Below are 15,715 nucleotides of genomic sequence, written 5' to 3'. Positions count from 1 at the left end.
AAAAAATACATATCTATGCAGTTCATCAATTAATATTATTTTGTTTTAAACTTTTTCATTATAACTTCTCCATAATATAATGTTACGTATACATTATTTTATATTTCAACGTTTTCGTAAAAAGATGAAAAAAAGAACATTTCAAATTCTTAGAAACATAATGTTCGTTCGCATTTGAAAACTTCTTAATCAAATTTAGTATAGACGAAACGAAGTTTCTAATTTATTTTGTTATCTGTCTATCACAACAAACACTGTAAAAAATGTATTTATTTTTGGATGCCCCATAATGAGGAAGTAATACATAGAACAGAATGTATATAGGGTCTAGACTCTAGACTCCAAATATGGATGAGAAAGATTAAATATGCGATTGCAAAATGTACGATAATAAGTAAGTAGTAGTGTCGAATTTGAAATACACTGCAAAAGGTGCAGCTTATATTTACATTACCAACTTTGGCTCATTACATTGGGATAGTCAACAAAATGTCGACAGGGTAGCGAAATTTGTTGATAACTGTAGCCAAAATTTGGGTTAACACCAATCAGCAATCTGACAATAAAATTTCAAGATTTCTTAATGGAAAATCGACTAGGATAGCCCAGTCGTATTTTGACATTCACAAGCTAGAATTCTGTAAACTAAGTACTCATTAGACCACCCTCGTTGCAAACTTTAAAACAATATTGATATACTCTTTGAAAGTGAAAATTTATATAACTACTTGATGCAGTGAGTTTAGTTTTCTATCAATGCTATCTTTATGAGCCCATTGAGTTAATGGGTTAAAGCTGTTAGTGTTATTTACTACTTAAGACGAAATACAAAAACGTATTAGTTGTCTGACATTAGCCAAACACTAAACATGCAGTTAAGCGGAATATCAATAATCATATTGCTATGCGTAGTCCTGGTGAGAGGCTTAGACGGTCCCATTCGATATGATAACTATGGTGTCTATAAGCTCAAATATTCAAGTTCTTGGCAACGAAATCTATTACTTAAACTAACCGAGGAACATGATAATGTAAGTTCTCCCTACTCTTGATGACATTTTTCTTTAAAATCTATTCACATGAATAGTTTCGCCTGTGGCATGAGTCCAAGGATGAGCTACACATGATGGTAGGGCCAAAGGCAATATGGAAATTCCAACAAGTATTACAAAAGACCCATGTGAAAAGTGACTTATTCATAAAGAATGTACAAGAGTAAGTTAAAAATTAATTCGCTGATAACATCAATCAATTAACGATAATCAATTTTGTATTGCCAGGCTAATTGAAAACGAAACTGATATCAGCACCAGGGCAGACACTTCTGAATTCGGTTGGACTCGCTATAATACTTTAGAAGAAATCGAAAAATGGCTTGATGAGATTTTGTCTGCATACCCTGAGGTAACTGAAGAATTTATCGTGGGTCAATCGTATGAAAATCGAACTATACGAGGCATCAAAATCTCTTATAATACGGGTAATCCAGGTGTATTCATTGAATCGAATATACATGCTAGGGAGTGGATTACCTCGGCCACAGCTACCTGGTTAATCAATCAGTTTTTGACCTCAGAAGATGAGATGATAAGATCTTTGGCCGAGAATCATGATTGGTATATTGTGCCAGTACTTAATGTTGATGGATTCGTATACTCCCATGAAAAGGTTAAAGACATCTTATTTAATCGGTATAGTTTATCTAAAAATGCTTCCACCCTTTTATAGGATCGCATGTGGCGTAAAACTCGCCAACCATCGGACAAATCCTCATGCATAGGTGTTGATCCAAATCGAAATTTTGATTCCCATTGGATGGAGAATGGAGGAGCTTCAGACGAACCTTGCGATGAGACTTATGGCGGACCGTATGCCAATTCCGAGCCTGAAATTAAAGCTATATCCGAATATGTGGCCAGCATTAAAGATAAATTAAATGTCATGCTGGCTTTTCACTCTTACAGTCAACTTCTGCTGTCACCTTACGGTCATACGGAAGAGGAAGAACCAGAAAACTACGATGATTTGAATGAAGTTGCCAAGGCCTATGCTGACGCAGTGCTAGCTCTGCCCTATGGCACTTCATATAATTATGGATCGGTAGCCTCTGTGCTCTGTAAGTCAATGATTTAAACGTGTTTATTAATGAAATGAAACTCATTTTATCCTTCATTAGATGTAGCATCCGGGGGCACAAATGATTGGGCCTACAATGAGCAAAACATAAGCATATCGTACACCATCGAGTTTCGAGATCAAGGCAAATATGGTTTCATTTTGCCACCCGCTTACATTGTGCCCAATGCCGAGGAGGCATTGATTGGTATCTCAGCTCTGTTAGATAAGTGTCAAGAGTTGAATTATCTGGAACTAAAATATACTTTGTAAATACCGCAATAAATCAATCAAGATTAAGTGGAAATAAACATTAGTTTAAATTGGCCAAGTCGTCAGTTCAATTCAGTCAGTCAGTTAACCAAAATGCGTTTAGTTCGGTTGCTCTTGCCGCTTGTTTTGCTGGCTCTAGTCAGTGCTGGCACCGTAAAGGATACTCCAAAAAAACGTTTCGACAATTATAAAGTATACCAGTTGATCATCAAGAATAAAATTCAATTGGCTGCTATTAACAAATTAAGTGAACTCAGTGAGAAGGTAATACTTGGCAGTGGGTTAAAATTATTCTTTTTGTTATGACCAACACAACTCGTATGTAATTCCAGTTCAACATTTGGAAGGAGTACGATGAGCGTACACAGCAAATTGATATTATGGTACAGCCAGAAGAGTTGTCCCATTTCCAAGAGATTTTAGAATTAAACAATATCCACAGTGAGCTAGTGGTGCCCAATGTTCAAACGTAAGTTTAGTTTTTTCCCCGTTGCGATTAGATGGCAGATTAGTCGGCGATTATTACGTGCTTACCTGACACTGTTTAGATTATAATCGTTTTTATTGCCCCCCAATTTAGGCTTATCGACGAAGAGCAGCAGCAAGTCACTCCCCAAGATAACGTTTCGTTTGGCTGGACAAAATACTATGAATTGGATGAAATTCAGGCTTGGCTAGATGAGATACTGGCTACCTATCCCGAAGTTACAAAAGAGTTCATTGTTGGACAGTCCTACGAAGGTCGCACAATTCGTGGTATTACCATATCACATGGCACGGATAAACCAGGAATATTCATTGAATCCAATATACATGCTCGCGAATGGATCACTTCGGCGAGTGCCACTTGGTTTATCAATCAATTGTTGACCTCGGAGGACCCTGATGTGCGCAATCTGGCCGATAGCTACGATTGGCATATTGTGCCAGTATTCAATGTAGATGGATTTGATTACTCTCACAAGAAGGTAGGCTTGATAGAGAACGTGCTTCATTGTGTTCCATTGATATTACAAAACATTTTTGATAAAGGATCGCATGTGGCGTAAAACGCGTCAACCGCATAGCACAAACGCTTGCATTGGAGCCGACGCAAATCGTAATTTCGATTCCTATTGGCTTCAAAACGGCGGCTCCTCTAGCAATCCCTGCTCTGAAACATTTGCCGGTGATGTGCCCAATTCAGAACCGGAAGCGAAGGCTTTGGTTGACTATCTAACGGCACATCAGGATGACTTTAAAGTTTACTTATCCTTCCATTCGTATGGACTTTGGCTACTATCGCCTTATGGCCACACTGCCGATCCTGAGGAAAAACCCGAAAATGCTGATGATTTACTGGAAATCGGCGAAGCTTTTACCGCTGCTGTTAAGGCTCTTCCATATGCTACTGATTATGTACATGGACCTACTGGCACTACCCTTTGTAAGTATTAGCTAAATAATATTCAAAAATGAAACTCATAGTCTATACTCTTAAACATAGATGTTGCCTCTGGCACTTCGGTGGATTGGGTATTCAATGAGTTGAACAAAGAGGTTGCTTTTACTTTGGAATTCCGCGATAAATCTGGTGGCTCCTATGGATTCATTCTGCCACCTGTGCAGATAATACCCAACTGTGAAGAGCTTATGGCTGGCATGTTGGCCCTAATTGGCAAGACCAAGGATTTGGGTTACTTATAAATGCAATAGTTCAATGTTTTTCTTGTTTATTTCAATTCATTCATTAAAACTTTTCATATAGGAAGCAAGCAGATCGTCCATTTTATATCCCTGACTGGTGCTACAGAGTAATTTTGAGGCGCCAATCATATTGCCGAACCGTATATGAAAATGATTTTTACCCGAACTCCATATGCCCAACTGATTGTAGTCGTAGCTCAAAATGGGTTGCTTTGTCTGCATATCAAGCACATGGAATCCCGAGCTATTGATTGCTATTAATAGGTTTTCGGGTAAAGATTCATTATTCAATTGCTTCACAGTGAAAAATGTGGAACCAAAGAAATGCTGCTTAGCAAGTTCATTTAAAAACATAAATTTAACCTGATCTTCGCCAAGTTGCTGATGTAAATTTAAAAGGGGTAAAAGTTGTTGACGCCACTCGCCAAGAGTTTTTAGTGGTAGCAAATCTTCTGGCACTATTCGTGGTAAGGCATCGCCCAAACGTTGAAGACCGATGTCATGATCCACCTCAGCTCGATAAATGAGAGCCGCCAGATGTGAAGCCTGCTCACAATCTATGGGATAATAACCCTTGAGATATTTATGCAACTCTTGTGGATAGGTGAAAATTAAATCTCCGTTCGGATCTTCACCCGGTTGAATATTAAGCCAAAGTTTGCGCATAAAATGTAACTGATAGTGGCCATCGCAGCTAGCACGTAGGGTCTTCTGATGACGTTGCCAAAAAAGTAGCTGACTGATGAAATCAAATACAAACTCTTCCTCTGGCATGGCATAAACCTTCTCCCCCGTCTTTAGAAATATACTATAACCCACATCGGACTTTAGTTCCAAGCGCTTAGTTATTTCCTTAATAAGGGCAGCTCCTCTTGTATGGGATTCGATCTCAAAGGCCTCAACAGTATTGTCGGGAAAATAGACCTTGTGATAGATATGCATGCAACGCTGTTGTATGCCTTCCACCTCGATGAGATGTGGGGCTTGTTTGCGCTGACCATGTTGGAGCGTTTTTTTGAGACGTTTTAGACAGGCATCAGCCAGAGCATCCGAACGCAAACGCAGAAGTATAATGAGTTCTCGCATAATGAAAACACTTGGAGCCATTAGTCCGGTGGCCAGGTATAGCAAATCCCAGCCACGTTGTTCACTCTCCACTGTTGGATTATCGATCAACTGTTTCATTAGCTGGCAGTAAAGCTCATCGCAGAGTACTGCATGCTGCAAGGCAGGCTGAAATATTAGATCTGTGTTCACAGGAAGATTTCCCCTGGCTATTTCACCCATATACTGAAACATAAGAAAAATGTCTTTTAAAAACTGCTTCAAAATTGGTCAATTGAACTCATTTTACCTTGAGTATGTGATGGTAGATTACCAAAGCCTGTTGAAATAGTTGCGGTTTGGATGCAAGAGATTTCAGTAGGGGAGCCTTCAAAGGTGTACTACCATAACTCCACAATGGGCTTGTTTCAGATCTAAATTTTTTAAAGTGAAAGATGAGATATTAATCAAACATGTGGAAGAATATGTTTTCCAACTTACTCCAAAGGTTCTCTAAATTGAGTCTCAGCCAGCTGAGAAATATTATGTTGACGTCGCTTGTTTGGAACATGAATTCTAGGACTCGCTTGTGGAGGTTCTTCTAGACGTCCTTCTTTGAGAATTTCCAAGAGTTTTATACTGGGTTTGGTTAAGGTGGCCAGCACACGTACATTTCCAGTTGCAAATTTACCCCACTGTCCATTGACGCAACCCTTCCAACAGAATTGTGCATCACTAGCCATAATTCGTAAGCCAGTGACGCCTGCTTCGAATTGTACCAGATCGCCGGGGCTCAGTTTAAGATAGTTTTCCTCATCGGTTGTGGTGTTATCCACGGCCACACCATAGCTAGAACGTTGCTGGAGATTCTCCACTATATAGTTTATTAAATTGGCAACATCTTGTGCCTCGGCACATTGGAAAACAAAGTTTTCTTGCTGAATTGTGAGAATATGAAGCTCTTCCTTGCCTTTAGATTGAACCTTGAGCAACTCAGCAAAGCTGCAGGAGGCCAAAATCTGTTCAGTTTCATCTATTAAAAAGAGGCCAGTGGCATTTATAGCCAACATAAGTTCATCAGTTTGCAGTTTTGGTCCCTGCAAACGGACTACCTCAAAGAGTCGCGAGTGTCGAATTGGCCAAGAAAGATGAACAAATAAGCAAATATCTTCTTTGGCCCGTTGCTGGGATTCAGATTTATTTTGCTCTTTGATATAGGAACTACGTTCGTAGGTAGTTGCTATTAGACGACGCCAGTTCTCTACGGCTCGCTCCCCTGGGGCCAAAAGATCGTGCGGCACAAATGCTGTTATCTCCGAGGCTTTAAGTTGCGAAATATTGCCTGGGCCATGTTCAATAAAACAGGCCAAAGCACACATCATGGCAATATCTTTTTCGGATCGACAACGATACTCTCCGCACTTTAGTCCTTGCATAATTTGTTTATATATCAAATTTGTGGCGTTTGCATCAATTGTAGGATCATACCAAGTGGCAAACATTTCTTTTCGTAGATATAGTTTCCATGATTCATCCACTTGACGTTGTTCACTAGCCGAGATAAAGTCTAAGACATGTTCTCCGCCGGCTCCCATAGGCAAAAGTCTCTCATTTAGCGATAAAACCAAGCCAAAGCCAAATGAATCTTTTAATTTCAGATCCTCACATAATTGCTGCACGGCCTCTTTGGCTGTGCTGGCAGCGTCCACCTGAAGGCGTCTAACTTGGCCATCCATTAGTGATATTTCCAATTTCAATGGCTGACGATTGCGTAAGGCTTGCAATTCTATTAGTGCAGGCGGTTGAGAGCGAGCTCCATTTGCAAGAGTCCGCTCCAATCGTTCCATAGCAGGAGCTGTCAACAATTGGGCAGGTCCTGTTTTCATGAAACTACGCAAATGGGGCTCAAAATTGAAACTTGGTGGAAAACAACTCAGGCAGAGGGAAAGCAACAACCAACCACGACTTAAGGAATTGCGACTGGGATTCAAATATAACTGCTTACAGATCTGGGCTAGAATTTCATCTCTGAAAGGAGAAAAACAAGTAAACTACAATCAATGTTGATTATCTTAAATAATAGGTACCTTAAATTGTCTTTCAAAATGCCATGACCAATGATGAAATGTAATTTATCCAGTGGAGAGCTAGCTAGATTTAGCCAATGTTGATAAAAGTCCTCCACCTCTTTCCATTGGTTATTGCCATTTGCCTTCAGCTTCGTCGGACGCTTAATTATCTGACGTACAAAGCGGCGGGGCTTTGTCATGGTTCCATCTAAGCCCAACAGACGCGTTAAGTCGTTCATCAGAAATAGATTATGTGCAGTTGAACTTGTCGATGAATTGGCAGTCATCTCTGGTAAATCACCCATAAAACGTAGAATGGTCAACCAAATGGCCTAAAAATAAAGTTGTTTGGGATAGGAATAAACTTATAGTATTCGAAAAACTTTGTATGTAAACCTCAAAGTAATTTATTAGAAATTTCATTTCAATAACTGACTAATAAGTTTTATCTAGGAGATTTTAATTGATAAATATGGCTTTAATGATTCTAATTGGCTTTATTTTAAAGACAAATATCCTGCCTTTTTAATGTAACTAGAACACCATAACACCAAAGATTTGTCATAGTCTTGTCAAGAGCAGACATATCCGTTTTGATAGCGACTATTTGTAGGTTTTGTCTATCTAATAATGCTTATAAAGCAAATTGGTTATTTCCGTTTTCTTTCATTGTTTAGAACTATTAATTAAGCTATAAAGGGACTTGAATAAATGAAGTATTAAGTTCTCAAAAGTCAGCAAACTGCAACGACTTACTTCCTGTTGTCGTATTTGCTACTCATTGTCATAACTCACCTTGGAGGCCATCTCATCTATGGCCACATCATGCTTCAGCAGCGATTGTTTTAGGGGTTTCCTCTCATGCTGGGCTGTGGCTCCTCCACCGAAATAAGTTGCCGCATATTTGAGGTAACTGCAATCTGATGTATCCACCTCTGAGACTACCGATTTTGGTAATCGAATGGTTCCACCTGTGGCCATTGCCATGATTTTTTTATTTTTCTGCCAAGAAAGAGCAAGAAAAATTCTTTTATCAATACAAACTCTTAAACATTCTTGAATAGTATACTCATATTCTCTCTCTCTTATACAAGCCCATCCATTTAAAAGTTTATAATTCAAGCGACGTCTTAATTATTTCGACAGCTGTAATCTGAGTGCCACTTATCAAAGTGCTTTGGCTGGGTAAGCTTTTCAAGAATTTATATATTACCTTCTGAAGATATGCCCAGGCGATACGAACAAAATTGTGGCGATTATTTACGATCGAAGTTTTATTTCATTTATCATTTTGTTGTGGGTATTTGTTTTAAGCTAGTTTACCGCCACCGCTTTCTGATAGCGTACATAAGAACTCGTATGGTTCCACGACTTGGGTTAACATATGCGTTTCGGTTTTCTCTGCATTTAGTTGCTGACTAAAATTCACACAAACTGGATCTGAATTCTGAGAATATTTAATATTTGTTTTTTTTTTTCTGTTCTTAGACTAATAAAATTGAAAGAACTTTGTGGTGTTTGTTTTAATTAAATATGGCAAATGGTTGGAAATAAAAACAACTGAAGTAAAATTAACTTTTAACTAATAAAATTGTTCAAATTTTGTGGTGTTTCTTTTTATCACAAAAGGCAGAAATATTAAAATTGCGAGCAATTCAAAAAACAGAGGGAAAGGTCACGAAAAAATTTAAAATATGAAACAAATTTTATATGAAAACCGAACAACAATATCTAGAGATTGTTGGGTTTCCCGTTGCCAGAAAGTCTTTTATATTTAATTTTGAAAAAAGGTAGAAAATCTGAATATTTATTTTTGAATTTTAAAAAACAATAAAAAATTATAATTTCAGCATTATTTTCAGAGTAGTTAAACGTAAGTACCTGATTCAGCAAAAGCTGAAAAGAATCCTTTTGAAATTGGACTAAATTTTGTTGACTCTTACAAAAAAATGTTATAAATCTTATAAGCAGCAGTTTAATAGGTCAAATCAAGGTTAACTTTTCAATTGTTATTTTTTTTTTCTTCACTCTTCACTGTTTAGCCAAGTTCAAGGTTTTACTTTTATGCCCTTATAAAAGATAAGCACCTATATATATTTAATTAGTCCAATTGGCTTATCCACCTGAATAAACAATTTATACCTTTACTGCTACTGTTATTGGAATTTCCAATTTGTCAAGGTATTCAAAATGTTTCATACTTTGGACATTATTATTTGGCCTTTGGCTATCTAATCGAAATAAATATGAATAAATGGAAATACATGAACTTTGCATAACTTAATAAAGTTAAATATTAAAATTTTGGCCAACTTATAAAATTAAAATAGATAAGCCAATGTCCATGGAATAATGAAATTTGTCGCACAGATAATTTCTCTCGTATCATCAATTAAATGTCTTATCTTTAAGTTAAATATTGTCTATATATATTTCTATAGTATGTGTAGATTGAAATAATTTAAAATGAAATTATTGAAATGAGTCATGCCTGTGATTGAAATTCGTTTCAAGATCTTTCCACAAGGCATTGATAGTAATGGTGAAATGTGAAAAAAAAATTCAAAATAATATTAGGCATGATGAAGTAATGTTCCGTTTTGGACTGCATGAACAAATATATATATCTATATACATATATGTACACAATCACAACCACAACCTTGACAAAGACAAAAAAAAAATTGAAATAATAATAATAAAGACAAGACGACCATTTGGATTTTGTAATTTCTATATATATGGCATTACTTAAACAAACTTTTATTCAGTATGGGTATTTATATACGATATTTATGTATGTACAAAATGCAATCACAAGACATGTTTACCAATAGAAATATACAAGCTGACATTTATATAACATTTTATACAAGAACAAAGACCATTTATATAGGTATTCAATTGAAGAACTTTCACACCCCTCACCATCACCAGATAAACTCAATTCGATATTTGATGAGTGGAAAAGTTCGAATTAACTCAAATGTAAAACTAATTTGTTCGAGGCTGTCCCAGAGGCCGTTGCTACTAGAGACGCGTCTGATTAACTATTTTTCGAGGCGCTGCCTCATAGTAGTTGACGGGACGGGACAGCAGTTTGGTTGGTATGTCTTTGCGCAGGCGCAGCTCACGCTCGAACATCAGAGACTTCTCTTTGACATTCGGCCCCAGGGGACCACTCACATCGGGCTCATCGTTGAGGAAGCCAAAGACATCGTCGACGATTTGCTTGGAAGATTCCGCATCTAGCATTGGGCTCTCGGGTATTTTACCATTTGTATAGCCATTCGTTGGAGGAGCTGGCGCACTGCTAGCGGGACGTTTGGGCAATGGAACAGGCGCTATCACAGCAGGTGGAGGTGGTGGCAGCGACATTCGTGCCTGCAGGGTTGGCACAACGGGTTGCTCTGGCTGTTTAAATGACTTTACGCGTTTCGGTTGTTGCACTGCAGCCATGGCCAAGGCATTGCGGGCAGCTGCTTCAGCCTTGAGACGTTGCTCTTCCTCTAACTTTTGCTTAAGTCGCAATTGCTCTTGCTCCTTTTGCTCTTTAAGACGTTGCAGCTCTTGTTCCTTCTTTACACGAGCTGCCCTTATTTGGTCTTCCTTCTGTTTTAGTTTTTTGGCCTCCAATTTTCCTTTGAAATCTTTTCTAGCCAAATAACCGCGACTTAAGGCCTGCAACTTAATGGTTCTACTTCGCACCATTGTGAATTTGGTCGTGAGCTGCTGGGCTGCAATGCATGCACCCAAACGATGGAAGCCCTGACGCATTATCTGATACTTACGTCGCTGTAAGCGACCACGCCAATACCTTTGCACCGTGATAATAGCTTGGCGATATTTCTGCAAATATCGTCGGAATAGAACGCGTCGAATGCCACGCTGAATAGTTATAATCGACTTTAGCATCAACTGTGATCTTTGCGTTTCCAGCAAGTTATCATCTTCATCGCGCAGAAATAGCTTAGTACGTCCAAATTGCCGATCACCATCGGCAGAGAGTGTAGCCTGGCAGATTTGACGGGCCAATTGTCGGCAATCACATTTATCCAATGGGCCAGTGGGTGGCACCAACAAACGATACCGATCCACAAAGGCACGGTATTCATGACGTATGGGATAGCCAGCACGACGGATGCGAGCTGTTTCCATCATGCCCGAATAGCGCAATTGCCGTACACACAATTCCTTATCGAAGTTCTAAACAGAAATAAAATTGCCATTAGATAAAGGTTTTTTTTAGTCTACGAATTAGAAAGAACTCATTTGACTACTGCGAAAAATTTATGCGCCTATCATTACTTACATTTGGCTCTTTGTACTCATTTGGCTTGATGCATCGTATGAAGTATGGATGGGCCTGGGATAGAGTACGCATTAGCATGTCCAAAGAGTTGCGGAATTTCACACATAAAGTTGGCTGCTTCTTGGTCGTATCCATAGGCATCTCTTGGGGAAAGATATCCACGAGATATTTATTTTTCGATCGCTGAACAAGTGAACGTAGATCACTGCTAAATGAATCACGATTCTTTTCAAGGAAACCCAAAGGATTGTACATAACAACACCTGCATAATGACGTATACCAAACAGGGATGTCTGTGTGGTTTTGCCCTTAACATAGATGGATCGATTGCCATGCTGGACATGAAGTTTCTCCAATAGCGTTTGATCTGTTCCCTTCGGAAATTTAGATTCTTCATCGATCAGAGACATAATATTAATGGGTTTCATGCCGATTAGATCAAGAATTTGTTGATTGTCCTGGAACTCAATGTGCTGCCAATTAATGTGCTCACTTTGATATTCTGCCTGCTCCATCTGTAATAAACGACTACTGATTAAATAGGCGGGCTAACGAGAATGAAGCAACTTTCACGTACCTTGAAAATATGACCCACAAAGAACTGCTGAAGATTCTCATTGGCGTAGTTTATGCAAAGCTGTTCGAAACTATTGTTATCAAAGTTCTCAAAACCAAAAATATCCAGCACCCCAATGCTGTTCATGGGATGTTCTGGCTGTTTGTTGATGGTCTCATTAATGCGTCGCACGATTCGCACAAAAATTCCATCATACAGACTTTTAACAAAGGCATCGCGGCCCTCAACTGCAGCCTCTTTGCCTAGGCTGGTGACCACATGCTCACCATGGACAAAGATGGTGCGCTGTGTCAGAGCAGCATTCAATGGTGCTGTGGGCAAACCTAATAGCTGGGCCACATTTTGAAGATTTTTACCGTCATCCAATTCGGCTACTTCCAGATTGGCCACTTCGGTGGCCTTAAATCGGAGATTCCCCAAGTGCAAAATTGCTGCCAACAGGCTAAAAATTGACCAAACCTCTTCCGGCTTAAATGACAATACTTTCATGGCAGCTCTGATATCGGCAAAGTCCTTAGCATCTTGTTTACCAGGCAAGGTGAAACAACCACCCTGAGCTAGATAATGATACTGGCTTGGAGACTTCTCCAAAAGTTGTAGACGCTGACGTTCGGTATCACTGAGACCGGCCAACATGCAATAGAAAATATGATAATTACGCTCTTCGCGACTTTGGAATACAATGCGAGATTTCTCCAATAAATATTGCTGAATCCGAGCACCCTGTATGGCGCCTTCAGGTGTGAATCGAATCTCTATGTATTTGCCAAAACGCGAAGAGTTGTCATTTCTCACGGTCTTGGCATTGCCAAAGGCCTCCATAATCGGATTGGCCTCGATAATCTGTTGCTCAATCCACGAGTGTTTGCCACTAATTGCGGCCAGGTACTGTAGAATCAATTTGGTGCTCTCCGTTTTCCCTGCCCCCCGATTCACCGCTAATCACCACACATTGATTCTCCTTATGTCGTTGCAGACGCTGAAAGGCATTGTCGCTGATGGCAAAGATATGAGGCGGAAGCTCACTTAGCATCTTATTGCGATATAATTGAATCTCACGATGCGTGTATATGGGCAATATTTGATAAGGATTTATGGCCACCAGCATGGAACCCGTATAGGTCTAATACATAATAAAAAACGGTTAGTCATTAAAAAATGCTTTTGGAATTTCACACTTTTCCATTACACTTACATAAATCAACTTCTTGGCATAGCGTGTCTGAAGATTACGTAATATCGTATATTCCTGTAGATCACCCAATGTTATCATATCTTCCACATCCTCCTGCGATGTTATATGCATGGCCTTAAGCACATCGCCAGCTGGCACCCAAAACTGTTTGTTTTGATCATCACAGACCAAAGTCTGGGTCTTCTCCGTGCGAACGATACGGGCTCCAAACGGTACAGCAAACTCACTGGTTGTATTCTGTGGCTTAACCCACACATATTCGCCCTGTAAGACAAAATATCATAAACAATTCATTAATTGTTTTTTAAACGCCCCCTCATGATTTAATCCATAAAAAAACCCAGATAAGACTTCAACAAAGAGTTTAATATTGTTGTAAATTTATTTAACCACACCCAAAAATGGTATCAAAAATAATCTATATTATAATAACCCATATAAAATCAGAAACACAAAAAGAATAATAAAACTTGTAGCAATAAAAAAATATTTGTATGCCTGATGATGGTTAAATTTTAACTCCCTTAAAATTATTTCATTTAAATAAAAGGTGAAAACAAAAAACTACAATAATAAAAAAACGCGAAAACAGTAGCCGACAAAAGTAAATATAGTTAAAGACACAAACCAAGTTGTGTTATCTTATCAATAGCAAGGAATGCCGATATATAGAAGAAAAATCGGTCTTATCGGTATTTCAGAAACAATACCAAAACACGACACGGCAACAAACAGGTGATAATTGCCAAAAAAGGAGAAGAAAAAGAAACTAAAGACAACAAATTTGTGGAATATCGCAATAGTGAACTATAAAAAAGTTAAGAAAATATTCAAAAACTGTTTAAACGACCTTGTTTATCTTTTAGTCTTGACGATAAGATACGTCAAAATCTATACCATGAATTATGATGAAACCTAAATAGAAATCAAAATTGAAATTTAATATATCCCTGACGATCATAAATATTTCATCCATAATCACTAAAATGAGCTAATCAATATGTCTGGCCATTAAAATTCTTTCTCCCTGACTGCCTTCAAGGTGAGGTCATTCCCCAATTGAGGCTGATTCATAGTTGTGGTACGATGAAAAGATATTGTCATTATTTCTAAAAAACAGGTGTTTTTTTCTTTCTTTTATTTTCCATTGAGATTAGATGCGTCTTAGACAAGTTTATTTCTGATTACCTTTCTGACCACAATTCATTGAAATTGTACATTTCCTTTCTCTGCTAATCAAAGTAAATTAACTTTTACCGATGATAAGGTAATATTTGTAGCTTTCTGTAGCACCGGAATTCAGAAATATCAGAAAATCTTAAAAGCTTACTATCATAAATACCAGTTTCCCAAAGGTTCTTATTTATGACTTTTTTCACACGTGGAACGCACTTAAGAAGAAACAAAAAAAAAAAAAAAATTAATGCTCGCTTCGGTTGTTTTTAGATAAGAAAAATTCTCAACGTAAGGCGAGCAGTATGTGGTTATCAAAAGATAATAATTTTCTGATATTTACGATGACAAGCAGGAAGTATGTAAATTAAATCTTCAGATATCACATTCACACTTACATGTTGCCGCACAAATTCCGACATAATATGGCTGGGAATTCAACACAAATTTGATTGTATAATTCTGCGTTTCATAAGAAACACACACACACACTGACACACACAATATATTCGGCGGCCAATGTGATAAAGTTACTTAATTGGCAAATATTTGGCCCCAACAATTGGGTCTTATTTATATTTTTCTTTATTTTCACAGCCGTTTTGCACTTCTTTATCAAAATTATTTTCACGTTTTCTATTTTTTTATAGTTCTAGGTAGTTCTGCACAGCACGAAGTGTCGTTCACTTATGAACTAACCAAACCAAATTGGTTATTGTATGGCCCCAACTGTCTCGACTTTTGTCGCTTTCAGTTGACATTCGTGAAATTCATTCTTATCTACTACCTTCGATAATGAATATTGAATGCTTTTTCGGCAGAGAATCCTTATCAATGGAGCGTCGGGCATGGAGTGACGGGCGCCATATGGTGCACAATATTTTTGATTCTTTCAACCTAGAACTTGACCCCTTTTACACAGAAAACTACAATATTTGAATCATGTTGCATATATTTCTGCATACGTCATGATTAATCGTCTATAGAATTCAATGATTTCGGTTGTCAAATTGCTTATCTGGCTTATTTGCAGATTAGCCGCAATCGATGAGGTTTTGTTGTTTTTGTATAAACGTAGTTAACTGGTAACTGACCATGCCTATGACTCATTCATGTCATAGTTTGTACTTACACCTGCATTTATAGTATTTCGCACCACAATTCATGGAAATCTAAGTAGGTATATATATGTATGTACATATATGCATTGCTGTATGACTTTGCTGAATAATTTCAAGAAGGTGAAATTTATTGCATTACCAGCTAGTTC

The 15,715-nt window shown here is 38.0% G+C and overlaps 3 protein-coding genes across 3 annotated transcripts; 2 read left to right on the top strand and 1 right to left on the bottom strand.

The window, feature by feature from the left end:
- The first annotated feature begins 857 nt into the window (after window positions 1-857).
- On the top strand, window positions 858-2,446 carry LOC137575129 (zinc carboxypeptidase). The gene is made up of 5 exons (XM_068287539.1): window positions 858-1,031; window positions 1,088-1,215; window positions 1,281-1,668; window positions 1,729-2,116; window positions 2,177-2,446. Exons 1-5 carry the CDS (start codon window positions 870-872, stop codon window positions 2,386-2,388), a joined length of 1,278 nt encoding a protein of 425 aa, XP_068143640.1. The 5' UTR covers window positions 858-869; the 3' UTR covers window positions 2,389-2,446.
- A 31-nt stretch (window positions 2,447-2,477) lies between these two features.
- LOC137575128 (zinc carboxypeptidase) lies at window positions 2,478-4,142 on the top strand. Its single transcript, XM_068287538.1, has 5 exons — window positions 2,478-2,652; window positions 2,721-2,857; window positions 2,969-3,356; window positions 3,421-3,814; window positions 3,875-4,142. The coding sequence occupies exons 1-5, from the start codon at window positions 2,482-2,484 to the stop codon at window positions 4,072-4,074; spliced, it is 1,290 nt and encodes a 429-aa protein (XP_068143639.1). The 5' UTR covers window positions 2,478-2,481; the 3' UTR covers window positions 4,075-4,142.
- Myo28B1 (Myosin 28B1) lies at window positions 4,059-15,116 on the bottom strand. The gene is given in 11 exon segments (XM_068287531.1): window positions 4,059-5,364; window positions 5,429-5,552; window positions 5,620-7,146; window positions 7,206-7,519; window positions 7,983-8,189; window positions 10,374-11,393; window positions 11,500-12,015; window positions 12,078-13,004; window positions 13,006-13,200; window positions 13,273-13,536; window positions 14,844-15,116. Coding segments are annotated over 11 exon segments (6,372 nt in total). The 5' UTR covers window positions 14,868-15,116; the 3' UTR covers window positions 4,059-4,110.
- Between the last annotated feature and the right edge of the window lie 599 nt (window positions 15,117-15,715).

The sequence above is a fragment of the Drosophila tropicalis genome, unplaced genomic scaffold (assembly GCF_018151085.1).
Source record: "Drosophila tropicalis isolate 14030-0801.00 unplaced genomic scaffold, ASM1815108v1 contig_562, whole genome shotgun sequence".
NCBI classification, from domain to species: domain Eukaryota; kingdom Metazoa; phylum Arthropoda; class Insecta; order Diptera; family Drosophilidae; genus Drosophila; species Drosophila tropicalis.
This window is presented reverse-complemented; position numbering and strand designations above follow the sequence as displayed.